The 27,725-nt window shown below is 38.6% G+C and overlaps 1 protein-coding gene across 2 annotated transcripts; it reads right to left on the reverse strand.

Moving 5' to 3' along the window:
* Positions 1 to 27,725, reverse strand: SLC5A7 (solute carrier family 5 member 7). 2 transcript variants are annotated; one of them, XM_086880320.1, is made up of 9 exons: positions 27,606 to 27,725; positions 25,821 to 26,043; positions 18,523 to 18,636; positions 15,873 to 16,028; positions 13,103 to 13,251; positions 8,493 to 8,636; positions 6,558 to 6,711; positions 5,170 to 5,387; positions 1 to 4,367 (listed from the first exon to the last, which is right to left on the reverse strand). In XM_086880320.1, exons 2-9 carry the CDS (start codon positions 25,996 to 25,998, stop codon positions 3,744 to 3,746), a joined length of 1,737 nt encoding a protein of 578 aa, XP_086736446.1. In that variant the 5' UTR covers positions 25,999 to 26,043; positions 27,606 to 27,725; the 3' UTR covers positions 1 to 3,743. The 2 variants fall into 2 exon arrangements, with proteins under 2 accessions (XP_086736446.1, XP_086736445.1); XM_086880319.1 differs by lacking the exon at positions 27,606 to 27,725 and adding an exon at positions 27,011 to 27,061.

Here is a 27,725-nt window from a genome sequence, read left to right on the forward strand (position 1 = left end):
TGATAATAAAATAAACGTCTTTATTTTTAATAGATGGACAAAACAGACCCAAAACCAGACAGTATTTTCCTGAAATGCATGGACGCTATTGAATACAATACAAATGAAGTTAAAACATATATATCTATATTATGCTTCCTATCTGCTTTGTTAAGTATAGTCTTAATATAACATTTCTGACACAGACAAAAATATACTTTTTTTTTTTTAAACGACATCCACAAATACTGCCCTGATTAATAGCAGACTTACAATAACTTACTAACTGCACGTGGAACTTTACCAGTACACTTGAAGGGCAGAAGGAAAAATGAATCACAGTTTTTTCCTATGATACTTCTATTTGAAATCCTAAATTCTTGTACTATATGAAAATAAAAGACTAAATCTGACTTTATTTGATCCACTTAATGTTTACATTCAGTTCAGGTTCACAAAAGTATGGTTTGTTTATAACATGTTTACCATCCCATTTGGACAAGTAGAGATGAAATAACTTTTTTGACATGTCAGCTATGTTATCAACCTTGATTTTATGAACACATCTCATGCAAAGGAGGTAAAAAAAAACCTGTCAAATAAATGTTATTCACAAATGTTAGGAATATGAAAGTAAAATATATGACTGCATCTCTAATATTTTATCTTAAAATTCTAGGCTTAGAAACAATAACCTCAGTGTCTGAAAATGAGCTGTTTGCTTCACTGATTATAAATCCAATTTACTGCACAGTACTACTGTTCACAAATTGCAAAATTTGATAATTCCTCTGAAAATAAAATCTGCTTAAAGAATCACATCCTGTTGGCATTTTGCCAGTGGAAGTAACATAGTTTTTGTTTGATTGTTTTGGTTTTTTATTTGTTTTTTTCCCCCACAGCTATCAATCACAGATATAGCCTTTGGTTACATGAATGGCTCTGTACAAATTTAATGGTAGGACATCTGAGCTAAGGCAGTAAAACCTGTAAACAGACTTTGCATGGGGCTGTTTGGTTTGGCTTTTGTAGTCCATCTAAGCAGGAAAACCACATAAAATCACATAATTAAAAAAAAAAAAATCTATAGGATAGAAAGTGTAAAATATTCTGATAGTGTTGAAAGCATCTGGTTTTAAATTTTTGGACTAACACTTCTTTTTCTCACCTACCTTTTTTTTTGAGCATTTTAAAACCATTCACATTTTTATGGAAACAATTAAATAGATTGAAGAAAATTTTTTTTATGTTTCAATCAAAATTTCTTAAATTATTCCAGCTCAATCCCCTTCTCTTTTTCTTATTTTCCCACAGCTGGCATTTTGAAATAAGTAATATAGAAATGTTGCTGTATTCAAAACATCTGGTCACTATGCAGCATCTCATAGTGAAATTCTAGCAATTCCTGGACAAAACTGAGGTAAGAGAAAAGTTTTTAGGAAGGCCTACAGGTGACTGTAAAATGGGATCCTCTAACTTAATTTGGAACAGCAGCATAAGGCATTGGCTATGTAAGCAGGTAAAACTGTGACTTGATATTTTCCTATAAGAAAAGATTCAGACTAGTGGATTTGGGCTGAAAATGGAGAATAACTCGGCAGTGGCTCTGTTCCTCCCCTCTTTCCTCTCTGAAGTCTATTTCCTCATCTCTCTTCTGTGGTTCATGGGGGAATTAATACTGCTGGGCTCGTGTTTGGTTCGTGATACTCAGCACCCTGAATTTCATTGGTGGCCTATTCACTCACCTCGCAGGAATTTTTCATTTCTTTGCTATAAAGGCTCTTCTGAGTTTTTAGTGCAGATCCTGGCTTTGATTCCCTCCACCCAGAGCACACTCCATATTAGTAAGCACAGTAGTACTGCAGATCACAATGAGTATTCAGAACTGAGTTGCAGTGTTATTTTTAAATGCAGTGTAAGGAAAAAAAAAATAAAAAATCAACATCTCTGAAATTAATTTTCTCTACATATTAAATATATATATATATATATCTGCTGTTAAGACTCCACAAAAGGAGAAAAACATATCTAAGGATTCAACCAGGTGAAAGCTTATGTCAACGTTGAATGCACAAGTTGATGGCTTCTTCCTTTAGCAGCAAAACCTATTCTTACATCTCCTATCCTCCAGTATAGCTCCTTGTGCTGTGAGTGCCAAAAAAAGAAATTTCACTGGTGACCAGCAACAGGAGGATATCTGGATTTCAAATGAATATTTTGCGTCATTCACAGATTTTAAAAAGAATTACTGGAGCATAACTCTTAATTGTAGAGAAATGTAGCTACTAGAGCTTGCACTGAGAAAGGCACATACCAATGGGGACAGACACAATCATCTTGGCCGTGGGCAAGTGGAAACGACATCGCGTGTTCCTGCTGGCCTGGGCAAAGTCAGCAGAGGCCTCATCTCCCCTCTTTGCTGCTTCTGGCCAGCATTTCCACTCGTGAGCAAAGTCTTGTCTGCACCTGGCCACTGCTGCTGCTCTGCAGGCTCAGTGTGACAGCCAGGAGGACAGCGGTCAGGGAAGGAGTCCAGACACCACTGTGCATCTCACCATGTTTGTGGGTTCAGCATTCCTTTCAGCTCCTCTCCAAGCTGCTTTCAGAGGCAAACACTTAGAGATGTGGAAAGATGTCCAGCAAGACTGGGTTTTTTTTTTGAGACATTTTTGAGGAAATGTTATTTTCTATGGAAAACCTGGATTTTCCAGAGTAATCCCAGCATGACCAAGCCAAAAGACTTTTTGGCATCTTTAGGAATAACTTTTTTAGTAAGTGAAAATTGGGAATTTTCTGCAAGGAAAACCCTCTCATCTCTCTTTTCAAGCCTTCTTGATTCTCTTTTCAATATTTATTTCACTGGTGAAGTAGCTTGGTGTCAGACTGCTTTGCTTGTGTTCATTTTGATGATAAGTCAGGATAAGGCTTCTTCTCCCAACACTGAAAAGTTCTATTTAGTTTATGAGTTTTTCTATAAGAGCCATTTTTCACAAGGTGAATTTCAACTCCAGTTATTGCTCTAATAATTTTGGTGACAGTCACTAACCACAGAAGAAGAAAGAGAACATCTATATTAAAATGTTTTGCTTAAGGTTGTCTCACATCAGGTATAACATAATTTTAAACTGGTGATTTAATTTTAACTTTTAAAAATTAATATATCATGTTTAGCACTCCTATGAGAAATTTATTACTATTTGTACATTTTGCTGTATCATATACAAATAATAAAATACTAGATTGTATTACTTAAATTTCTTTATGAGGAAAAAAATTACCAGACCAAAACCCCAGGGAAGTTGTCTATCTGTCTTTGCTCAAGCAACTAACTCTTTAGTAATAAATCACTTATAGCTGTGGCAATATATTTTCACTTAATGCCAATAAAATGCTGAGTGATAATATTTCAAACTTACTGTATTATAATCTCTTCATATGATATCTTAGCTAAGAACTGTTGCACATTTTTTTCTACATATATTTTAAATTTTTAATATTTTTTTAATTGTACAGTATATAGCTCTGGATAAAAGGAATGGGATTGAGTGCATACTTTAGTAAACACTCTGTGATCTAATCCAACATATTAGATAATAGCAGATAAAGAGTTCTTCCCATAGGATGCTCCTGCTCCTAGATACAACTTAAAGAATGTGCAGTGGCATTTTATTCCCAATTCTTGCTTTTTTTCTGATAAAACGCTTCTTACTACTCTTTGTAGAATATCCTGCTTCTCATTGTTTTGCCTGTGGCTACAAGATTTTTTAATTATCTTCAGTGTTGGACAGTTCTGGACTTGAATCAACGTAGTTGAAGGCTTCCTTGTTTGTGAAAGTTGAGCTCAAAGTTAGACTGTGTCGTGGATTCACAGGCGCAAGTTCATTTAATACAATATTGTCACTTTTTACAAGAGTTGCTTTGTCCATGTGTTCTCTACTGTATCTGGCAACAACAGCATCAAGAAAGTCCAGCTTTGGTGGCAAAGTCCCACTCTCAAATAAGTATTTGGCTAAGTAGGAGACTGTGACATTAGTAAAGAAGGAGGAGAGCATCGCCAGTGTTTTAAATGGAAATCGCTGGATATAGAGATTGTTATCATCTTGATACCAGCCAGGGTAGAAGATCAAGGGCTGAAGGTAGAGGTACGGTTCTCCTCCGGTTATTCTGAGGACGAGGCCAAACAAGTATCCTGCAATGGCACCGTAGGTGTTGGTTCCTTTAATAAATAACACACACAGGAGCTGGGGGAATATGATGATATAAACCAGGTCAGAGCTGAGGTACCAGAGCCCGTACACTGATGAAGCCAGCAGTGCCATTGCTGTTGCTGATGCTCCAAACAGAAGAACAGTGATTCTCATGACCCACACAATTTCCCTGTCTGAAGCCTGCAAAAGAAAGGGCAGTGTTAGGTGGTTTTTTCATGTCCCTACATGTATGCCTACACTTATATACAGTCAATATATAATATCGACTGTATATAAGTCAATATAAATCACAGTCAATATAATTACAGTCAATATAAAATACTGAATTGTAAAAGAAAGCTTTGCATTATTCATATTGAATGAATAATTGCAAACTAATATCTCTATTTCAATCTCAAGCTCAGAGAAAAAAGGGTTATGGTTGTCATTCCCAAAACCATTACTCTTTGAATGTAGCAAAAATGATGCTACATTTGATGATGAGTCAAAGAATAAAAACAGCAGTGTAAGAAATAACTTTTAAATAGAATCACAATATGTCTCAAATAGAAAAAACCTGTCAGCATCAGAATTTCTTCTTTCCTGTTTCCTAAGAAAAACTCCAACTCATTAGACCATTCTGTTGCCAAAAAATTCTCAATAAATGAAACATTAGAAAAATGTCTCATTTTGTGAAGAATTTAAGTAGAACTTACACTTGTAGGAACAGTAATTATCTATTTGGATAAATTGCAGTTCCATGAGAACTCTTGACAGCTGCCCTCCCCAAGCCAGCTTTTTTTACTTCTGTCATCAATCACAACCAGAATTATTTTTATGATTTTCAGTTTTTTAAACATACTGTTAGTAATTAAATTATTTTTCTAGTTATAGGCAGGAACATGACAGAGGTGTTTTATTATGAATTTGTAGTCTATGTATCACCTAGTTCAGGTCTCACCTAAAATTTTCTTTAGAAGTAAAAACTAAAAAATTGTCTCACATTTTGCCGAAAGGAAAGCTGGTAAATGTTCCGAGCAAACATAGAACTTGCTGATAAAATTGAGGAGTCAGCTGAGGACATCACAGCAGCAGATACGGCACCAAGGCCAAAGAAGGAGATATAGACTGGGCAAAGGTACTGCAGCACGATGGGTAAAATCATATCTGCTTCTTTTTTGCTCTTGGGGTCCGGCACACCGTATTCAGTCTGGTTCCAAGCTGCAATATGGACACAAGGATGTAATAATAAAAATAATAAATATTTAATAAAAAAATAATAAAATAAGTAACATTAGCAGTCACATCACGTCTTGACTTCATGCACAGCAAGCTACTCATAGTACCACATTTTCATGTGCATTCAATGAACAAGCTTTTACTGGAGCCAGACTGATGGCATGTCAGAGAGGTAGGGTCACACTAGTTTCTGTTAGGCAGATTTAATTCTGCTCAGCATTTTTCCTTGTCTCTAAAATAAACTTTACATTTACTCATAAATGTAGTTTTATTCAATAAAATAAGTCTGGGATCCATGGTTTTTTGTGATGTGTTTAACTACTCTTCTGGATTACAGACAGGGCTCAAAGCAATGTAACCATTTCTAACAGAATATTTTTAACAGTTTAACTACACAGTCACTGTGAAGGGGATCTCTCTCACTATGACAAAAAAATGTTGGCAAGGATATATTGGTCAAAATAAAAAATTTCTGAAAAATTACAGAATCATTTAGGTTAGGAAACACCTTGAAGATAATTGAGTTGAGCCATCAGCCCAGCACCACCAAGCCCACCAATAAACCACATCCTCAAGAGCCACATCCACACATATTTTAAATAGCTCCAAGGATGGTGAATCAACCAGTTCCACGGGCAGACTGTTCCAGTGCTTGACAAACCTTTTGGTGAACACATTTTTCCTGTATCCATTCTAAACCTCCCCTGCTGCAACTTGGGGCCATTTCCTCTTGTCCTGTTCCTTGTTATGTGGGAGATGTACCTTGCTACAACCTTCTTTCAGGTAGTTGTAGAGAGCAAAATGTCTTCCCTCAGTCTCTCTTTCTCCAGACTAAATAACAGCTCCCATTCCCCTAATTACTGTTACAACCAAATAAAACTACCAGAATCTAATACAAACATTGAATAGAAGTATTGTGTCTGTAGATATCTAGAATGTACAAAATTATTTAATTACATCCAATGCAGTAGGAACAATTTCCTTTGGGAGTAATATTCTATAACATTATTTTTGTGTGTAGTCTTGAGTTGAAAAATGATGCCACCTGGCTATCTAACCTGTATGCCACCTACATCTAACACAAGATTTATTTTCACACATTTATTGCACCATTCATTTTGTATTTATTTTTACTGATTTTTAATAATTTACCTGTAGATGCTCCAATTGCACCAATCAGTACTGCAGGAATAGCCATCACGAGACAGCCAAAAGCAGCCAGGAATGACAGAACTTGAGCATATGTGGCAGAAGATGAGGAAAGAACTCTCTGGAAATACGCTTGCCATGGAATTCCTCCTAATGTCTGCAAACACAACAGCATGCTGTGGCTGGCGGGCAGCTGAATCGTTTTACTATCACCATATAGAGAACATGTACAAGGACCACTTGAATGCTGAAAGCCATATTGTTACTTTATAATTTATCATAATTAATAATGAATAATTTCATTTATAATATCAGCCAGCCAGTAATAACTGCAATTTTCATTCTCACAAGCAATGTCAAACCTGTGTCAGTCCACGTAAATGCCATTCTTTTAGATGTTATTTTTTTATATGATTTTATATGATTAGCATCAACACTTTGCTTGATAAAGCTTTATGAAAAGTACTATTTTCATATTTCATATTTGAATAATTTTTCCTCCAGTACTCCTCCTCCACTAAAATTAGACTCTGATATGATGTCAAAGCAAGTTTTTATCTTCCTTTGTGAATTCATGTAGTCTTTTGCAGAAAGCGAGACATTCTGCATACATTGATTATTCCGTAATCTGAAAAATTATTCTCCCACTGCCTTCAGCAAATACAATACCAATAGAAATGGAAGACAAAACCAAAATAAGAAAAGTTTTGTTTTATGGTGAAAACCCTTCTCTTTTATTAAGATATGTAACTGAAGATCCTGATTGGACTTAAAATTATTTCTGCAAAATATGACACAAAAGAGTATTACCAAAGGTTGAAAACTAGAGTGCTAACAATTGTGTCTTGAGAGCAGGATTTGAATTGTCTCCACTAAGTAAGCAAGTAACAGCATGAAAAGAAAACCAAGCAAATTTCATAACCTAGTGCTATACACTAAATGAGGCAGGAGGCATTTGGACCACAAAGTGTGTACACAGGTGTTTCATATAGCTTCCTGCACACATAGGGACTAAATTAGTTTCACAGACAAGTCTGGTTTTGACTTGCTATTTATGACTGTTTTTCTTTGCTGCCTTGATAATAATGCTCCTTTATCAAAGCTTTCCAAGAAGGTGTAAATTTCTTGAGCTATAATGAAACAGACAAGACGAAGAAGAAAATGTGTCATAATTTGGCAATATCAGAACCTTCCTTTGGTCAACAGCAGAAATGAAACCTTTGGGCTTAAAGGAGAGAATACAGCCACTTGAGCTAATGTTATATTTCAGATTTCTGAAAGAATGCTGAATAAAATAAAATGCTTTATTAGACTATTTATAAAAGAACCCTGAATATTTTTGGCTGAGAAGATTTTAAAAAAACCCAGAAAATGTAATCCCAAAGTACATGATAATAAAACCAGTGTAAATTTGCATAGGGCCACTGAGAATGGAAAATGTTAGCATGTGTTTCTACATCCTCAAATGGAAAGTACTTAATAACCACTGATCCCACGTGTAATATATAGGCATTAAATAATGAAAGACTTTGGTTCATTCTGGCATGTGTGCATGTATGAATTTCTGCCATCCATCTCTGCACAGCTGTTTCTTCACCTATACCTAAGGCATATTTTATCATTTGTATAATGTATTTATTGCCTTCTGCAATATATGAATTCCTCTGCCAACAATGACATCAGTTAAGCATTAGCTGCACACTTTTATTTAATTTTAACATGTCAGCTCTTTCAGCCTGATGATATTTAAATTGCATTCCTGGCAATGCTGGCTGATATACCCCTGAAATCATTTAAATGTACAGAAATATCAAGCAGGAGTCAAGAGCGTAAAACTTTTCCATTTGATAGAAACTCTTAACTAGACTTTATTATTTTCACCTGTCATAATAACATAGTGCTTAAATGCTTCACTCCTTCATACAGATCACTACTTACCAGTAGAAAGAAATTATCCAACCATGTGTATATGTCAAGTGAGTTGATAGATCCAAGCCAAGGTGCTTGGTACACCTGGTGCACAGCCGTGAGCCCAATGTCTGTTACTGCAGGATGGGACATGGCAAAGGGGACACTGATCCACTGAAACCAAAGAGAAACAATGTGCTCAGGTGAAAAGAAGATATTCTAAATCTGTGAAATTTTAATATTAATACTCATCTAGTCTTCTTATTCTTGCTTGCTACAGATTGAATACCAAATTATCAAGATGACTTGCAAGAATTTTGTGCAGATTTTGTGCAGGTGGGACATCTCTGAAATCCAGAGGGCTTGGTAGTGGATAGCTCACATGTGTTCTGGAGAGTGTGTGCAGAGAATTAATCAATAGAAACTGCAAAATCAGCAGCAAAGACACATTTATAGAACTTTGTTTTATTTTACCTAACCTCCTCATATATTGTTTACACTCCTTCCTGGACCACACAGTAGAGAAATATTTACTTACAAATTTTCATTTAATAGCATCAGGACATGGCAGCATACAGGCATGAGACATCACATCAGAAGGCTTGCAAATTTGTTTTTAATTCAATACTAAACTAAGTCTTGGAAGACTATAAAAAGACAGGATTGCTGTTGGTGCAGCCTCATCTCTCTTCCTCTAGAACTAATATTAGCCCAGTGTTACAGCACTTTTCTGAAAGATGTGTTCTAGGGGTCTCTTGACCATTTTCAGTCTCTTTGTTTCTTATCTAAATCAAAAAAGTCTTCCCAGTGATGGTTTCTGCCAGAAGCCCCAATTCCTTAGTCGACTGACTTTATGGCATTTACTTGCAAAATCATTTTGCAATTGTGTAAATCACTGACTTTCTGTGGAGGAGAAACTCAGCAGCTTCGACCAAGGTGAAAACCAGACTTTGCACTATATGGACTAGATCATCACAAGCACAGCATCCTTAAGGATCCAGTGATATCCAAAACCACACAGATTGCCACAATCACAACTGACCAGAGTTAAGTGTATAGGGGCGACAGGAGCAGGGAGGGGAAAGTCAAATATCTTTCTCTATTTTGTTGCACAATTGTTACAATAGTGTATGAAGAATATTTTCTAGCACTGACTGTTATTCAGGCAGTTTGTCCTGTACCATCAGATTCTGCCCTCAGTTAAACTTTGCCAGTTTAAGCAGTTGGGCAGAAAGGTTTCCATTTCAATCTCTGCCTGAGCTTTTTTTTGAAAGAGCACCAAAATTTTTCAACTGTCTTCAAGATATTTTGAGGGAAAATAAGCATACTGTCAAAATTAAAGGATATTAATACTCTCTTTCCTGAGAAATTCAGGGGGAACAAGGATGTCAAACAGACTTTTTTTATTCTTGTTTCTGAATCTCAAATGTCAAACATCCAAGTGATGAACTTCAGAACAGATGTAGTTTGGCCATACTCTGCTGAGATTTTCAGTAAGGTAAATGTCTAAAAGTCCATCTGGAGTCTGCATGCCACAGCCCAGGGTTTCATTGGTACTGTATTGCAAATACATTATGAGGTTTTGTAAACTAATCCAGCTCCTCACAGTAAACTAGCTCTTTGTGGTCTCAAGGACTGCCTTTTCATTAGTAAATAAACCAGATCAAGACACTTTCTTTGGCCCTGCAGTTTACTGGGATGTCACCATTTACAGACACACACATAAATATATGTGTATGTATAATTATATATCTGAATACACATCTATATATTTAGACTCCTTTTCCTGCAAAAAATGACAGCCCTGAACTATTCCTGGGAATTATTTGGGAAAATATAGAGTTTAGAATGGGGAATTAATAATAAAGATGAGATGAAAAGATAATAGTGGGGATACAGGCTCAGGGAAAGTCTCACCAGGCAAGATAAATATGACAAGATGACAATGGCAGGTGTGGGTACAGGAAGGTGAGGAAGGGAGGAGAGACACTACATGAGACTGTAAAGAGAAAAAGATGCACATGGAGTGACTGGGGTAGAGGTTATGAAAGCCTAAGGGAAAAGCTGTGTCTGAAAGGAGGAGCAGGGGTGATTACAACAAGCCTTTTGTCTTGGATAAGAACAGGAGAGAAACCAGACATTAGTGGAAGAAGCAGCAAAGCTCTGTGACAGTGGGAGTAAAAACTGCTCCAGAGCTTGGAGAAGTTGCTGGCATAACTGAACCTGTGCCATCCTCTGCTGTGACATCTACTGTGAGACTGTCACATCTCATCTAAACCTGCCTCCCTAGAGCATGAACATTCAGATACTGGCTCTTCAGCTTCACTGATCACACACTTGAGTTCATGAATATGGGTTCTTCAGCATTACATTACGGCTGTTCAAATGGGAAATTATGTAAAGAGCCCAACCTGAATTAAGCAAAACAATGTAGAGCTATAGATCTAATAATATAGAAGACTTCTGTACAACCTTCATTGACTTCCCATCCCCCCATCGGGTTCATGCTGATTTTAATGTTATTTCCAAGGGATCAAGCTCTCTAGTGGTTCATGATTTGATCACAATGGAAGACAATTTCTGTACTTTGATCTACCTCCAGTTTTGGGAATTTCTGTAATGTATGCCATCTGTAAAAACTTAATGTTTCACAAATATTAACATTAATATTTATATTAACATTATATTTATATTATATAAAATATATCAAATATATATTAACGCTATCTATTATGTTAACATTAATATTAATGTTAATATTAATATTAATAAAATATTAATAATATTTTCGTCATCATTCAGATGAAGAGCAAAGATATGAGGGAAGAAGGTCTGGAATAGCTATACATTTGAGGTGGCCAGTTGGAACCTGGGTTTGCTTTTTCAGGCTATTTAGCACCATTTCCATTAAATCACTTAAAGGCCATAGTCCTCACAGTAAGATGCCACAACATAAGTACACACACACAGCTGGTTAGTAACCACCTGTGTAAGCACTGGCTGAAGCAATTTCCTTAGAGCTGCACAAGAACTCTGTTGAAAGCAGAGAAAGAACACCAGGCCCCCAAGGTGCCCTTTGGTTCCTTCATCTTGAGCCACTCCATTTATTTTAGCATATTGCAGTTTTCTGCACACCTGTGACTATCTATTACTGTAAATAAAATTTGTTTGCTGGCAAAGCCAGCAGTTTCTTTGATTGCAGCCTTGTGATCTGGACCCTGTCACACTGATGTTTTTCAATGTGGGGCTTAAAGAACAGCAGTAAATAAAAGGCTACCCACTAGCATATCATTGATAGCTGATGAGGGATATTCACACTACCACACTAAAACAGGCAAGACATCTGGTGAGACTTCATGTATTGTGGTCTCCAAGGGTGGTGGAGGGAAATGAGGGAAAAGCCAAGAAGGTTAACTAAGTAAACAGGAGGTTAACTAATCTGTGTAGGCGACAACTATTGGAGATGCAAAAACACTCACTCGTGGTGAGAGACTTCTCCAGGGTCAAGCTGTTCAAGTATAAGCAATTTATTATAAGGGTAAAAAGAGGGGAGACCCGTGTCCGCCACCAGCCTCGGCGTCCACGTGGTCCGGGGGAGAGGAGAGAGAGCAGGTAGAGCAGGGAAGGAGAGGTTGGGAAAAGGGAGGGAGGGAGTAAGAGAGCAAGAGAGGGAAAGAGCAGGGAAGGCGAGAGGGGTAGGAGCAGGGAGAGGGGGCTGAGAGTTAAGAGGGGGGAGAGGGGAGAGGGGTAAAGGGAGGAGGGAAGAGAGAAGAGCAAAGAGGCAAGAGGTAAGAGTAAAGAGAGCGAAGTTCTTGTTACAATCCAATATATCTTTTTCTATCGTGAATATTCTAATTACCAGAAACCAATCACCATGAGACACACCCACTAAAGAATTTACATACAACCTATGGGCTTCCCTATATTAACATACAGTGTTGCATTTTATACTCTACAGAGCTTTACAAGTTCTTTCCTTGCTTCTTTACTTTTGGACTCTTCTTATCAGCAGAAGGACATTGTTTTATCAACAGGGATTCTCCTCTAGCTGGCTAGGCTATTGTTCTTTGGTTAGCCAGTACTCAGTATCCTGTAACTCAAAGCAGGCTTTCATTTCTACTTTGATTCTAGCCTTCATATTTTCACAATCTAGTGCCAAACAATCACATTCATAAGGTTTCCCTGTTTCACCTTCCCCAACAGACAACCACAGAAAAGAGAAGCAGTAGAGTATCAACTCTGCAGGTGCAGTGACAGCATTTCTGGACTATTTTACCAACAGCTTCCTGCGTCTGATGCTTCCTCCCAGTACCCGAGCCACAGTCCTACAGACAGACAGGGAAGGAGTCAGCACCAGTCCTATTCTGAATTAGATACATACTCAAGAGGAAAATTGCAAGAGTGGTTGGACTGCCAGACTGGCTGGAAAAAAGCCAAAAAGAATCAGGCCTCTTGGACAGCATTATTTCCAAAGTACGGGCTGTACACTGATGCAAATGCAGACTCTTTCTAAAAGTCAGCACTCTGTGAGTCTGACCAGTTAGCAATGCTGTGCCTGGTACACCCCAGAACACACTTGACCCTTTTAGCTGTTCAGGGCAAAATCCTTGACAAAACAGGGCAAAAAAGGCCAAACTTACCAGTCCCAGGAAGATACAGAAGAGCTGAACTACGTCGGTGTAGGCCACAGAATAAAGCCCGCCCACAAGTGTGTACATAGTGGCAATCAGGGCAGAAATAATGACTGAAATATTGACATTAATGTCAATGATCACACTTATAGTCGCACCTAAGGGGAAAACCAAAGCACTGTGTGTTAGTGTGCATCTCACAGCATGTCTGATGGGAGGGCCCACCTTTGTTAAGTTGTGTATTATCAGTTCTGGTCTGACACTTAGTAACTAATTTGCACTAATAATTCCCCCCCTCTATATTCTGCACACCCTTTCTGCACCTTTGAAGGGAATGGGAAAAGAGATGCTCCTGTTGGTCTAAGTTTAGCATCTGTCATTTTGCAGGTTCTTAGGAAATGGAGGAGAGAAGAGTCCCAGCACTTCATTACTGGAAGTTGCTCAAGGTCTGTTCTGTTCACTTCACTCTCTTGTCTTCTTTCTGGGAAAACCAGCTATGCACAGCCCTGGTTGCCACAGTCTTCAGAAGGATACCGAGAGTGTTCCTGCAATGCTACGAGCCAGCTGACACTGCACTTGCAGGATGCATCCCCTCAAGTCCCATGAAACTGTGTCTGTCCAGTGTATTTTACAGTTTCCTCACTTGGTTCTCTTCCCAAATCTTCCTTGCACTGGACTTTCCCAGGCTTCTCAGGGTCCTGCGATTCCTAAAAACTGGTCTTACCAGCAAAGAATTAAACAGAAGAGGAACTGAATACCTTCAGCCTTTTCCACATCTTTTGCCACGAGGTGCCCCATCCCATTCAACAGCAGTCCACATTTTCCCTTTTGTTAGGATGAACTGTTCTTGAGCATGGAGGAGGTGATCCCTGAATACCAACCAGTTCTTCTGGATCCTGGACAGTCTCCCACAGGATTCTTCTAAGCAGAATGTTGGAAAGGCCCAGCTCCACTCCTCTGAAGTCTATGTTTGCAGTTGTGATATTTGCCTTGTTCCCTTGTTCCCCCCTCTTAGGACCACAAACTCCATCATCTCATGAACACTGCAGCCAAATCTGCCTTTGTATCTCTGACTTGTTCTTCCTTGTGTCTAGGTGGTAGGTTCAACAGAGCACCTCCCTACATCAGCTCCCTGATCATTTGTGTCAGGAAGTTGTTGCCAGTGCAGTCAAGAAACCTCCTGAACAGCTTGTGTCCTCCTGCACTGCCCCTCCAGCACCTATCAGGATGGTTTTACATTTCCCTTAAATATATTAGCTATTTCAAGTGATAGCAAAGTTTTAAGACTGTGTTAAAAAAATTCCTTCTAATTAGAATGATTTAAATGAGACATTTTGCAACAACTTTTAGTGCTTGCAGTTATTGAAGATGGATATTATGGAGCACATATTTGGAAGAGTTTTGGCCTTACAAGACAACAAGATGTGTGATATATAAGAGCTTCTGGGAGCTGACAGATGTGGTTTTGCTGCACAATGAGCCTTCAAAGTTCATGTGCTTAAGAATTACAAGCTCAGAGCTTTTCCACAGCTTTAAGGCCAGTGTTTCCCATCTACAACCCTGCCAAGCAAGGAGCCGTGATGAAGAGCAAGCAGTGAAAAGTACTGGGATTACTGGGATAGGTGTGGAAATGGAACTAGATTATTCACAGAATATTAAAATCAAAATCTTCAATGATATTTATACTCATTGAGACAGTCTTTAACCGTCTTTAACTGTCAGCTGTTATATAAATCTAGAAAGGTATTCAGACCACTTGTGTTGAAATAAAAGAGAATGGCTTGTCCTTAATCAAAAATATTCCAAATATTCTGAGTGTTCTTCAAGTTATTCAACTCCTATCACCTCAGCATGCATTTTTTCTTAGTCTTTTAAGGATTTAGTGATGAAATTGTGGTAAACAAGCTCCCCATTGCTTTACAGTTCATCAGAGCGCAGTTGGAGAGTACCTTCAAAGTTTATTTTTGTTTAAAATAGCTTATGCTAGAAGGCATTACCACATGCGTGTGCATTATTAGTATGATTAGTTGGTAAAAGTCAATTACTGGTGCTTCAACTCAAGGGCTTTCTCTGTTCTTAAAGGGGTTGCTAAATTCAGGCCTGAAATATAATTAAAAACCCTGGAAGCTGATTTTTTTTCAGGACTGGATGAGTAGTTGAGTGATTTTCTATTGAGTCATAGTTTCACTAATTCTCCAAGTAGTTTCTTGACTCGTAAGTATTTTCTTCATTTTTTCACGAAGAAATCCATTTAGAATTGAATAATTCTTCAATTTATTGATCAGCATCTGGTTTACTTCTATTATTTGTGCTATGGAATGTTCTGTATATGTAGATCTCCTATGTGCAAAGGATTGGTTTGTTTAGATGCATTGGAAATGCTGTTACATATCATTAAGAGCAATTTTGACCGACTTCTCTCATCCCAGAGATGTAAAAGAAAAGCTGGGTCAGATTTAACACAAAATGGGCACTTGCAATCACTTATGTCACCCTCACTATTAACAGAAATTTGTTCCTAAATGCTTTCATGCTTTTTGAAGAGGATCAGCTTTAAGTTACATGAAAATGAATAGATACTATGCATGTCTTTCCCTTATCAAAATAATAAAGGGGTAGCATTACTGGATTTATTTGCTAGTTACCATGGGTCTTAGAAATGTCACAGTCTGAATTATTAGGCTTAAATAGTTACCATTTGGAGCCAGGATTTTAATGCATTTCTGATATTCTTAATAATTTCTACCTGCAATAAATTTTTATCCTGCTTATTCCTTACCTAAGGCAGAGAAGATGGCAGCAGCCCAAAACATTTCTCCCATTAAAGCTGGAATAAACAGTAGTCCTCCCATCCTTTTTCCATAAAGCTGCTGAAAAGGGTCCAGCATTGTCACATAGCCTTTGGATCGCATGGGTTTTGCAAAAAAAAGGCCACCTACAAAGAAAAAGCAGCATTAAGACACCAGCTGCAGTTTAGAAATGCATTACCATTAAGGGATAAAACATTCATTGTCAGTTAGGGGTACAAAAATGTCACCAATACTGTTCATTTGTTTGTAAGTAAAAAGTACTGTTAAAATATCCTCTGGAAACTCTTACATACATTTACAGAATTATTTAAACACACACACTCCATTAGTATCTATAGTCCGATAATTTATAAAAAGGTTTTTTCTTATTTTTTCTGGCTCAGTTTATGTAATCTCCCATTATGGATGTTGTCAGAGTTTTGTCTTATTTTGGATTAGCCTAAGGGAATGGCTTTTCCACCTAATCCTGTTGATTCTTAGACCAGAATCCAGCATGAAGTTTCACATAGTCCTAAAAATAAAACTGTCTGAGACTCCTGAATCAGAAATAGAATTTCACAAGTGGTTTAGTGCACACTAAGCAAATCTAATTCTTTCAGGACAATTCAGAATTATTATGTTTTTTTAGAAACAACCTTACTACACCTGAAGGATAGGTCGGATGTCTTCTGAGTTCTGCTGGTGTCAGATTCCATGAATATTTGTCATACAGTTATTTCACTTTTGCATGTTCAGGAATTTTGACATATCACAATTCTGCTCTGCCTGGCTGGTATATGGGCTGCATATCTACATAAATGTGCAAAGGCTTCCCCTCCTCAAATTCTTTCTGTCTTGGGAAAAAAGAAGGACCTATCTCAGGAAACCTGAAAGAGCCCATGTATGGAAACCTGTGTAGTTGAGATCTGCACATGGCTATAACCAAGTAGACTCCTACTACAGTAAAACTGCTGTATAAAGTATAATAATGAACTGGAAACCCTGTCAGTTCCCAATAAGATGTACTGTATGGCATTTGGCAGCCCTTAATTAGGTTCCTCGTGACAAGATATGACATTTCTTCATTGTGTTGTGCAGAAGATTTCCCAAATTTCTTTGTATTGCTTTTTATAACTCATATTTCTTCATTTCATCAAGTTCCCTGAGCAGAAGGTACTCAGTCACACACTGTCATCCCAATTTATAGTGCTTATGAGAATGCTGTGTTTAGGCAGGTAGATACAGAAACCCATCAGCTTTTTTTTTTACTTTGTGATTCTTGGTTTGGTAATGGATCCTTTTCCTGTTCTACTTGTTATGCCATCATTGCAAAAGATAATTAAAGAAAAAAAACCCCATGATCTATTAGAATGTTCAAACAGCTGTCAAGGGAAATAGGAAGTATTCTAACCTTTAAAGCTAAATTGCTAAAAAAAATAAGGAAAAAAAATGTATGGAGAACAAACAAGGAGATGACATCAATCTTAAATACTTCCTGTCTGAAGCAGTAATATTTTTCCCAGCCTTGTATTTATAATTTTTATTATCTATTTGTTTAAAGAAGGATAAAGAATTCCTCCCCTCAAACCTTCATGTACAGATCATGCCTACAGAAATTCTTTCCTCTGTTTGCAACCACTGCCAGAGTTGGAGCTGGCCTGCAAATGGCAGACAGGAACATCTGCAGTGGGGAAAGTTTCTGCCTGGGAAGGGAGGACAACTAGGACAGACCATTGGAAAGCATTTTCAAGGGGAAAAAAAGAAAGAGGAAGGAAAACAAGTTGTATAGGAAATAAAATGTGAAAGAGGATCTGGATAAGCAACCAAAGGAAACAACGGGACAGATTAGGTAGGAGGACCCTGAGAATAGACTCAGAATAGACTGAGAGATTAAGTAATATTAGAAAGGTGAGTACATCAGTCACATTAAGGAAATATGAAAAGCACTGTATCTTTCTGTAACAACATGCTTTTTAAGGAATTGCATCATTATTATTGCAGCATTAAAACTTACAATACTGTCTGTATTTTACACTCTGACCCTGCATATATCAGGATTCTGCATTTGCATTCTGACATGTGATTTCGAGTGCTCTACTACTTTTAAGGGGCTCCATGTTCCAGTTTTAAGGAGACAGTTTCCAGTCTAATGTGCTACATACTATGTACTACATACTTCCTACACAAAATTCGATAAGTTACCTAGATTCTTGATGGAGATCCATAAAGTATAAGCACTTTCCTAACCCAAAAGGATATTTGTCTAATTCCAAGATTTATAGATGCACTGATACCTGGGCACCTGGGTCATGTTCCTGATATATAGGCAATTAAAGAAAACTTGAATATAGAAAACTTGGCATTGTTAATTTAAACATACCTCCCTACCCTCTACCAGCAGAATATAGCTGGAATAATCAAATAGGTACTGACAAAGAGTTTAGGAGACTTGAGATATCAAACTATTTATAGAGATTTTCTGTTTTGTTTTTTTTTTCAATAACCAAACGTACCAGGAGAAGGGATCCAATTTACCTCGGCAACCTTTTATCAGACCCCAGTTTTTTTTTTATTTCAAAGAATTGACCTGATATCAGAACTCTTTAAAAAGAGGGATTACTAGTTTTAGTCATTGCTTACCTAAAATCAGGCTAAGGGAATATCCAATAGGGGCCTGAGCCCAAGCTAGACCATAGTCAGGGACATACACAGCTTCTGCTGTCCCATTGATGTAACCTCCTCCAACCCATGTGGCTGAAAAGGAAAAGATGGAAAAGTCTTTAATGCCCACAAAGAAAGACAATCTTACATATTGTATAATAAAGTTGTCATTATGTATGATATATTATTTTTTTACTACATGAACAATACAACTGCCAGGAATGGCATTCTTTTATTAAAGGCAGCCCTAATTAGAATTTACAGCCTAAGCACATGAAAAAAGAAATCAAATGGACTGAGGTAATCATCAAAGTGTCTAAGTCTCTGTATAGTCAGTGAAGATGTGAGGGCTGAGTCCCCCATTATTTACCATTACTATTTTGTTTGTGTTAGTACAAATAAAGAAGAGGTATAAGGGGGAGTCTGAAAAAGAGCATTTAAATTAAGCAAATTTTTTATGAACACATTATTTACCAGGACCTTAATGAAAAAAACACTTTTTAAACCTTGTTAAATTTTAAATTGTTTCTACATGAATCATATTTATAAACTCTGATTTCTCAAAATATTTTTATATAGTGGTGCTTTTGGTGTTGCTATATATAAGTTCTAATCTTTGATTAATTTTTTTTATGCGTCCTTGAGCCATATTCCATAACAGCTACGTGCTATTTCCAATAGACCAATCTGATATCTCCAATCTGATTTTATCTCTCTCTCTCCAAAAAGCACTATTTTTAATATACCAACCTCTGACACTTAATAAGTTGATTCTTTGCCTTTAAGGGAAATTTCTACATTTGAGAATTTGGGATCAACAGTATATATGAGAGAAGAACTCCAACACAGAAATGTATTGTGATTACATCTGCAAAAATAATTTGTAGCTAATCAAGTAATAAAGTTTATCTCTTCCTGTTTGCAGATTACATGCAAATTTTTTTTATTATCTCTACTGTATAATGAGTAAGTCTTATAAATCTAAGTTAGCAGTTTGAACAAGGGCAGACAGACCATTACAAGTCTTAGATTTTTGTAATATTTTGGTTTGTGTCAGAAGCCTTTACTTTTCCATATGAGTAGTTAGGGTTTCTGTGTAAAAAGTCACAATATTTCAAAATGTATTTTCCTTAAACATTCCTCAGAATTTTCCCATCATCCACCATCATACAAGCAAACTTGATTTTGTCTTTAAGACAAACAATTGGAGAGAAAAACAAATTAAGAAAATGTAATAAAATTCCCTAAGAAATTTCTTTAAGAGCTGAATAACCACTCTTTTCTGCTTGACTGTGATAACTCTCAAGTACTACTAGAGGTTATGTGGCTGAATTGCACTGTGGCTTTGGAATCAAAGATCTCCAGCAACCAGAGAATTACAATTGTCCCCGCTTCAGCAATTGGAAGCACAGGAATGAACTATTCTGTTGCTGGAAATGGTATAATGGACTTTGATGAGGGGTGTGCATGCAGAGAAAGACTGCAACCCAAGAAGAAGCGACCCAAGGACACCTGTGACAACTAGAGTTTTGGTTATCAACAGCCACTGTGTATCACAGAGACAAGGGGTGGGATATGGGACCACATGGGGAAGATGGGTTAAGGCTGGTTTTTAATGAGAAGAGCAAGTTGTCAAACATTTGGGATTTTGTGATTCTTGACAGTATGAATTAAGATAGAGGGGAGTATGATACTTTGTTTGCCAGAGTTCTGGAATTATAGAATTGTCTGGGTTAAAAGTGACCTTAAAAATCTTCTATTTCTAACCTCTCTGTGATGGGCATGGATGCCACTCACTAGATGATGTTGCTCAAAGCCCTCTAAAATCTGTTTAAACACTTCCAGGGATGGGGCATCTGCAACTTCTCTGGGCAGCCTGTTCCAGCGTTCCAGTTCCTGTTCCAGTGTTTTCCTCACAGTAAAGAATTTCCTCTTAATAGATAATCTAAATCTACCCTTCAGTTCCCTAGCTCTGTGCCTCATCCTATCACTACATGCCCCGATCCCCATCGTTTCCATAAGCCTCCTTTAGGTACTGTAAGGCTGCTATCAGGTCTGCACAGATCTTTCTGCTCTCCAGGCCAACAACCCCAATTCTCTCAGTGTCTCCCAGAGATCAGTGTTGGGCCCAGTCCTGTTTAACATCTTTGCTGATTACCTGGATAAGGGGATTAAATCTACCATTAGCAAATTGGCAGGTAACATCAGGTTGGGTCAGTGTTGATCTGTAGGAGTGTAATAAATGGACAGACTGGAGAGGTAGGCTGAGGTCAAGTGCATGAGGTTCAAGAACAATTGCTGAGTCTTAGACTTTGGTCATAACAACCCCAGGCAGTGCTACAGACTTGACACACAATGTCTGGAAAACAGTCCAGCACAGAAGGACCTGGGGATGCTGGTCAACGGCAGCTGAACATGAGCCAAGGTGTGCCCAGGGGGCCAAGAAGGCCAATGGCACCTGGCCTGCATCAGCAATAGTGCAGCCAGCAGGACCAGGAAAAACATCATCCTTTTGTATTGGCACCTCTACTACTGTGTCCAGTTCTGGGCCTCTCACTTTAAAAAGGACATTGAGTGCTGAAATGTGTCCAGAAAAGGGTGACAAGGCTCGTGAAAGGTCTAGAAAACATGTCTGATGAGGAACAACTGAGGCAGCTGGGTAAGTTTAGTCTTGAGAAGAGTTGGACCTCATCTCTCTTTATGACTACCTGATAGGAGGATGTAGTCATGTGGGGCCAGCATCTTCTACCAAGCCTGCAATGAAAGGACGAGAGGAAATGGCCTTAAACTGAGACAAGTGAGATTCAGATTAGATGTTAGAAAAAAAAAATTTGAGTATTAGGTCAAAATTTAGGTTAGAGTGGTCAGGCATTGGAACAGCTTTCCCAGGGAGTTGGTGGAGTTACCACCCCCAGAGGTGTTTAAGAGGTGCCTGGATCTGGCACTGGGTGATGTGGTTTAGGGGTTACAGTGCTGGTACTGACAGCTGGACTTGATGATCTTAAATGTCTCTTCTAATCCTGATGATTCTACAATTCTGTGAGTCTAGGTTTTTCTCAACAGGGCTGCCCTTGATCCACTCACCACCCACCCTGTACCCATGTTTGGGTTTGCCCTGATCCAGGTGGAGGATTCTACACTTGGCCTCTTACACTGGGCCAGGTACTTCTGTATGGGATCCCTTCCCTTTAGAGTATCAACCACAGCACCCATCTTGGTGTCATCTGCAATTTTGTTCAGAGTGCCCTCAACCCCATTGTCCACAGTCCCAACAAAGCTGTTGAACAGTACTGGTCCCTGTAAGGACCCCTGAGAGACACCATTCCCTACGGAAAAATCTGTGACTACCTGGGATGTCTGTCGCCTATTGTGTCTCAGCATGGAATAAACACCTGTATGCAATGTCAAAAGGTAAATATTTAGAAAGGGAAGCTTATTTGTCTCTTTCCCTAGAAAATGCATAAGCATGAATTCTACATTAATTATATACTTGGTTACAGGTGGGAATGACATTCCATAGTCAAGGACACACGTATTTGTATCCGGATATGCATTGCTGCAGCTGTGGTGAAGGAGGCTTCCAGTTGCTGCATTGATTTGCCAGTGGCTGCCACAGAGGTGTCAGGTGTTCTCCAAGGGGCACTTGGATGCCATGCCTAGCTCCCTCATTTTCCTCTGCAGGAGATCAAGTCAATTCCCTTCTGTGTGATGTTGCAGAGGTCATTACCCTCCACTGTCTGCCCTGCAGACAGATATTGCTGTGTAAGATGGCATGAAGGATTTAGCCTTTATTTTTAATTTTATTCCTTGATTTCTGGATTAGGGTTTGAAAAATTGCTGCTAATCAATTTTTCTGTTCACATGACTATTCTGGAACATCTGTCAAAGACCACAGAGCTCTAGGAAGGTGTTATATGTCTTTTTCTGAGGGGGTGAATGGCTAGCCAGCACGTACACTGACACAGGTAAATACAATAGAAATGAAATAAAGGGATAAGACAGGATGGGATTTCAACTTCAGATATTAATTTTCTGATCCTCATTTGCTAAGCCACAATTTAGTTTAATACCTTTATTTTTGGTGAAATTATTTTTGTTTTTACCTAAATCAGCCAAAAGGAATACAATATTTAATAATCTATGGAAACATTCATGTGGTAATCTATTTTAATCTTCTCTTTGCCTGCCATCTGAAGAACAGAAAAATGCAGCAAATACCAACATCCATTTAAAACTTGCACTGTAAAAAAATATCAGACAAATACTCAGGGTAAGGAGTGCAATTTTTTCTTCTAGTTCCCATGAGACACAGAAGTTGATCTCTGAGTTCTTGATATGTATTGATATATACAAGGAAACCAAATCTTTTGGCACTTCTTCAGGAACAATTCTTTGTCTGACCATTCAAATTATTTAATAAACTCATCAAGTTCTGTAAAATGAAAATTCTGATCCAAGGTTTAGAATAAAATAGAACTGTGTAATATTTCTTTTTCACTTGGGAGGGTACGTAGCTCTATCTAACTAAAAATGCAAAAATTACATCAATAGATTACCTTTGGGTCATGTTTATGAGCATTTAGTTATGTAATATCAACTACTTCCTTTGAGGTTTAAACTCAATCACCAAAATCAAATTAGATTCAATTTTGTTGCAGATATCACTTTTTAAAAAAAATTCATTCACAAAAATAAGAAAGGCTGGTATTTAATGCAACATTTTATCTATAATTATGAAAAAATTATACAAAGATTATATGTGTCTACTATGGTACAATGTAATTTCATTTTAATATGAGCTGCTGTGATCCATCCACAATTCAACCTTTTCACTCTTTCTATTATCTTACTTACTTATTATCTTATCTTAGTGACACTCTCAACTATCAACAGGCTTTGTGCTCAGCATTTCGGTAGCTGGTTGATACAGCTTTTTCTTCTTCAGGATCATAACATATATCCACAAATATCCAAAAATATCCACAGCTGTTATTCATAGGTAATGCTTTAAGATTTTTCTATGTTATTTAGAAAATCAGCTATAATTACTCTGGAATCTTGACTTTGATGCTTATGTTTTGAATTTTATTTTAAATTTATAAGCTAAGTGCTGTCATTCTCTCCACTAAATAACCCTAGTAACTTCTACCACTTTCATAGCCAGTACCCGTGGAACATTGCAGAGTTTGTCTCAGGCAAAAAAGAGAGAATAAGGCCCTATCTCATAACCCACAGTACATACAAAAAGTATCCTTTCTGGAGACCTTTAAAACAATTATTGTTTTCCTTTTGTGGGGTAGGCTTTGCTTTCTAATTTATATTTAGACAATTAAACCTGAAAAACATAAAAATGATGTTGGAATAGTCATGGTTGTGAGGTGCAAAATCAGCATCGACCATTTTTAAAAAAGCAAGTATGTCCTTGAACGACGTGCCCATTTTGCAAATATTATCAACCTGTAAAAATTATCGTGGATTTTCATCAGCTTACTTTCATAATTTTGTTATGACTTTAGAAACCGAGTGACCCAAACACCCTAACTGAGACGAAACTCGGACTAACCCCTGGCTCAGCAGGTTTGTGCCCAGACCTTGTTTTGTGCGCCAGGTGTGGTTTGCTACGACTGCAAGCGTAGGTTTGTCACCATATCAAGCTTTAATTGCCAGATTTAAGGAACGCACAGGGGAGAGAGAGTGTCAGCCCTGACAGTACAAAATCCATGACAGCTCTAGATACCCAAAGGTTTTGGGATCACTCTGATATTCTACTGCAAAGATGAGATACTGTGCCATCTCTAGAGCTTGCACAATACAGGATGAACGTGTGTGGGTGTGAATTGTGGTGGCTACAGAATGTGCCTGAGATATAGGATATCCCAGTTCAGGTCTCATCTGTGCTTCAGCTGTTACACAAAATATTCATGCAAAATCGGATTAAGGAGACCAGAATTTGTATCTTCTACATGCAAAGCCATTAGTCGTAGCCACTTCTGTGGGAAAATGTCTTTTTTTATCTCAATTTCCCGGATTTAATGTTTATCATTTTGTGGCAACCAATGTTTCTGCAAAATATTCTGTTTTCAGTGCTCCTGAAAACGTTTCATTCAGCAGAAAGCAGTCTAACCAGCTCTTGCTATGAGCTCGTCATGCACCAGTAGCCGATGGATGCGTGGTACAGTAAATTACAGCATAGTGCAAAAAGTAGAACATCTGACTGTATTCAAACTTTATTGACAAACATTCTTTACTCAGTATCTAAATATTCAGTCTTTGAATGAGCAAAATGCCCCTGCAAAAGAATTTGAATTTATCTCAAGAAAAGAATGCAGAGTTCTGGCCCCAGTTTTACCTCTCCTCCTGATTAGATAATTGTGAAAGGAGAACAGGGCAAAACAGCAAAACATAAATATAGTCTGATAAATTCAATTTGACAATTGAAAGGGCTTTGCCTGAATAGGATTAAGATTAAATTAAGAACAACAACAAAAAAAACATGCCTAAAAATTAATTTACCTTAATATAATGGTGGGTGTATTCACTCTTCCCATAATGCATTTTTGTTCCAATACCATAATATAAGTTTTGAGATTTTGGACAGTATTATGAATATCTTATTTACCCAGGCTGGTTTGACTGGCTCTGGGAGTTAGAGAGCACTGTTTACAAAATCAGTGAAGAACTCCTCCTTCACCCAGCCTTTTCTTACTGATACTCCTATTGAGAGTAATGCATTATTTTGTCCAACTGCTGAAAAAGAAGCTAAAAGAATCCACAAAATAATTTTGCTGAAATCTGTACAATTACAAGTTTGGAGCTGTGCCAATTTTCTTTTAGAAAGTTAATTTATGTTGTACACCCTCCCCTTCCTACCCATCATTTTCCCTATAAACTTTGTTTTACTCAGATTAAACCAACCCAAGAATAACACAAAAATTTGGATGGTTTTAAATACAGTAACAATTATTTTAAAACTTTCTAATTAATCTGTATTAATTCTGTCTTTTTGTCCCAAAAATATCTGATCTACAGATGAATATGGAATAAAAATATATGAAAGCTAATGAAAATATATTCTTCCTATAAGATTTACAAATATTTTTTGTTTTTATACAAATTACTCATTTGGCTGTTCATTAAAAAATTGGATAAAAAGCACATATATAAAGCATATATATTTTCCCCACTTTGTATTACTCAATACGCAGACTTAAATTTATTCAGGTGGAAAACTGACAAGTTATACACTGGCTAGGAAATGAAAGTGTTTTTTTACATACCTGTCATTGTAAATCCACCAACCAGTAAACCAATGTCTCTTCCGCCGACTATAATAGCTTCGCTGCGATCTCCTTCACTGCCGGTGTTCTTGGTTTTCCAAGCAGCCCATATCCCTACTGCCAGGATTGCCAGGTAGAAGACAACTATGGCCACCAGTCCCTCCACATGGAAAGCCATGTTGAAGTCCCAACTGTTTCTTTTATTACTATTTCATTAAGACCTCTGGAGAGAATGCAATAATAGATCTGCTTTTAACACGCCTGCTTGTTAGAAATAGTGTACAAAGACCCTGTACAAAGATGGTTATTAAAGAGACTATTCTGGTGAATTTATGAAATGAGAATTTCAGATGTAATTGAGATTAATGTCACATGCCAATTAAAACGCCTGTGGAGCAACAACCTGTGGTTATAGTCTCTGAGCAGAAAGGGGAATGAGCAAGCTGGCTGAAAGCTACACCATGCTTTGAAATCAGTTATTGAGCACTGAATTATTTTGGTATCACCAAGTCCTCAGCGTCTGGGAACTTTTCAGTCACAGACTAGTTTGGCACAAGAGATAGAAGATCTTGGCCATGTGGACTGTTACAAAAATCTCTGTTTTGAAGACAAAACTCCTTTAAGTAATACTAGAACTGTGTAATAGTTCAAATGTACTAGAACTAGTAATACTAGAACTATGCATAAGTAATAGCTACAACATCAAAACGTATCTTTTAACTGTTTGTATTGGAATGCTAAGTCTTGTCCCCCTTTTAACATCTCCCGTACTTTAAAACCTGCGATTTCTTTTCCGCAACATTTAATTGTCCAGCATGAAACGTAAGAATCTGTTCTCTCACAATAAGGGAAGCAAACGGCAAGCTTAAAAGCTGTCGGAAGGCAGAAATGTTGAAGTATACCAACTACAGCGGGGGAAAACTCCCGAGCGACGCAGCCGGCGGCAGCCCCGTACCCAGCCTCTCCCGGAGCCCCCTCCCGACCCCGCCGCTCCGCGTTCGCTCTCGCACCGCCGCTCCGCCGAGACCCGTCCGCGCTCCCGACGGCTCCGCCGGCGTGGCCAGCGGCCCGAGCCAGCCCTACCTGCCGGGGCTCGGCGCCCGCGGCAGCAGCGGCAGCAGCGGCAGCGGCAGCGGCTGCACCGCCCGCAGCCCCGCGCCGTCGGGCAAGGCCAGCAGCCCGCCGCCCACCTGCGCTCCGGCGCCGCGCTGGCCCGCAGCCCGCGGGGCACGGCCGCCCATGCCGCGGGGCGGTGTCGGGGCCGAGCCGCCGGGGGCTCTGTCCCCCCCGCCCGCGGCTCCGTCCCCGCCCGGGGCTTTCCCGCTGGCGGGGGAGGGACGGAGCGAAGGGAGGATCGTCTCTCGCCCCGCGGTGCCGACGGTGCGCCGAGCGCTGAGGCTGCGACGGGGGTCTCGTGGATTAAAAAGAGGAAAATCCCTTTATAAAGGAGGAGGGTTCAGGGGGGTGAGAGGACCGCGTCCGTCAGAGCTGGGGGGAGGAAGGGGGAAAGACGTCAGAGTGATAGGGGACGTTGGGGGGAAGTGAGGATGACTCAAGGGAGACTGATTGTCGTGTCGTGGCAGGGAAGCCGGCTTGGGAAGTGAATTTGAGGTGAGAAGACAATAGGGAATGAGGGGAGACAGGAAGGAACGGGATCATATTGAACCAACGGGAAAGAGGAAGAAAAGAAAGGGCTGATCTAAAAAGACAAATTGAAAAGAATGACGGAGAAAGGGAAGAGAGCAGAGATAGGGAGTGGGAAGGTGGGCTCTGTGCTCCCCTTACCCTCCCTGGTAGCCTTTCCTTGCCACCCCTGAGCCTAGCACTGGGCAAGCACAGAGCCAAGGTACGTCTGTGAGACGCCGGTCTGGAACATCTTTTGCCACACCTCCCTTCCAAACCTGC

This window comes from Cyanistes caeruleus, chromosome 3 (assembly GCF_971803275.1).
Source record: "Cyanistes caeruleus chromosome 3, bCyaCae1.hap1.1, whole genome shotgun sequence".
NCBI lineage: Eukaryota > Metazoa > Chordata > Aves > Passeriformes > Paridae > Cyanistes > Cyanistes caeruleus.

What these genes read in the sequence shown, in the direction of transcription:
- SLC5A7 (XM_086880320.1), bottom strand. Translation starts at nt 25,998, where the DNA reads ATGGCTTTCCATGTGGAGGGACTGGTGGCCATAGTTGTCTTCTACCTG. An exon ending in TGGTGGATTTACAATGACAG is followed by an intron (nt 18,637 to 25,820) that starts GTATGTAAAAAA and finishes TTTCCTTTTCAG; the next exon opens with CCACATGGGTTGGAGGAGGT. An exon ending in TGCAATTGGAGCATCTACAG is followed by an intron (nt 5,388 to 6,557) that starts GTAAATTATTAA and finishes TCCATATTGCAG; the next exon opens with CTTGGAACCAGACTGAATAC.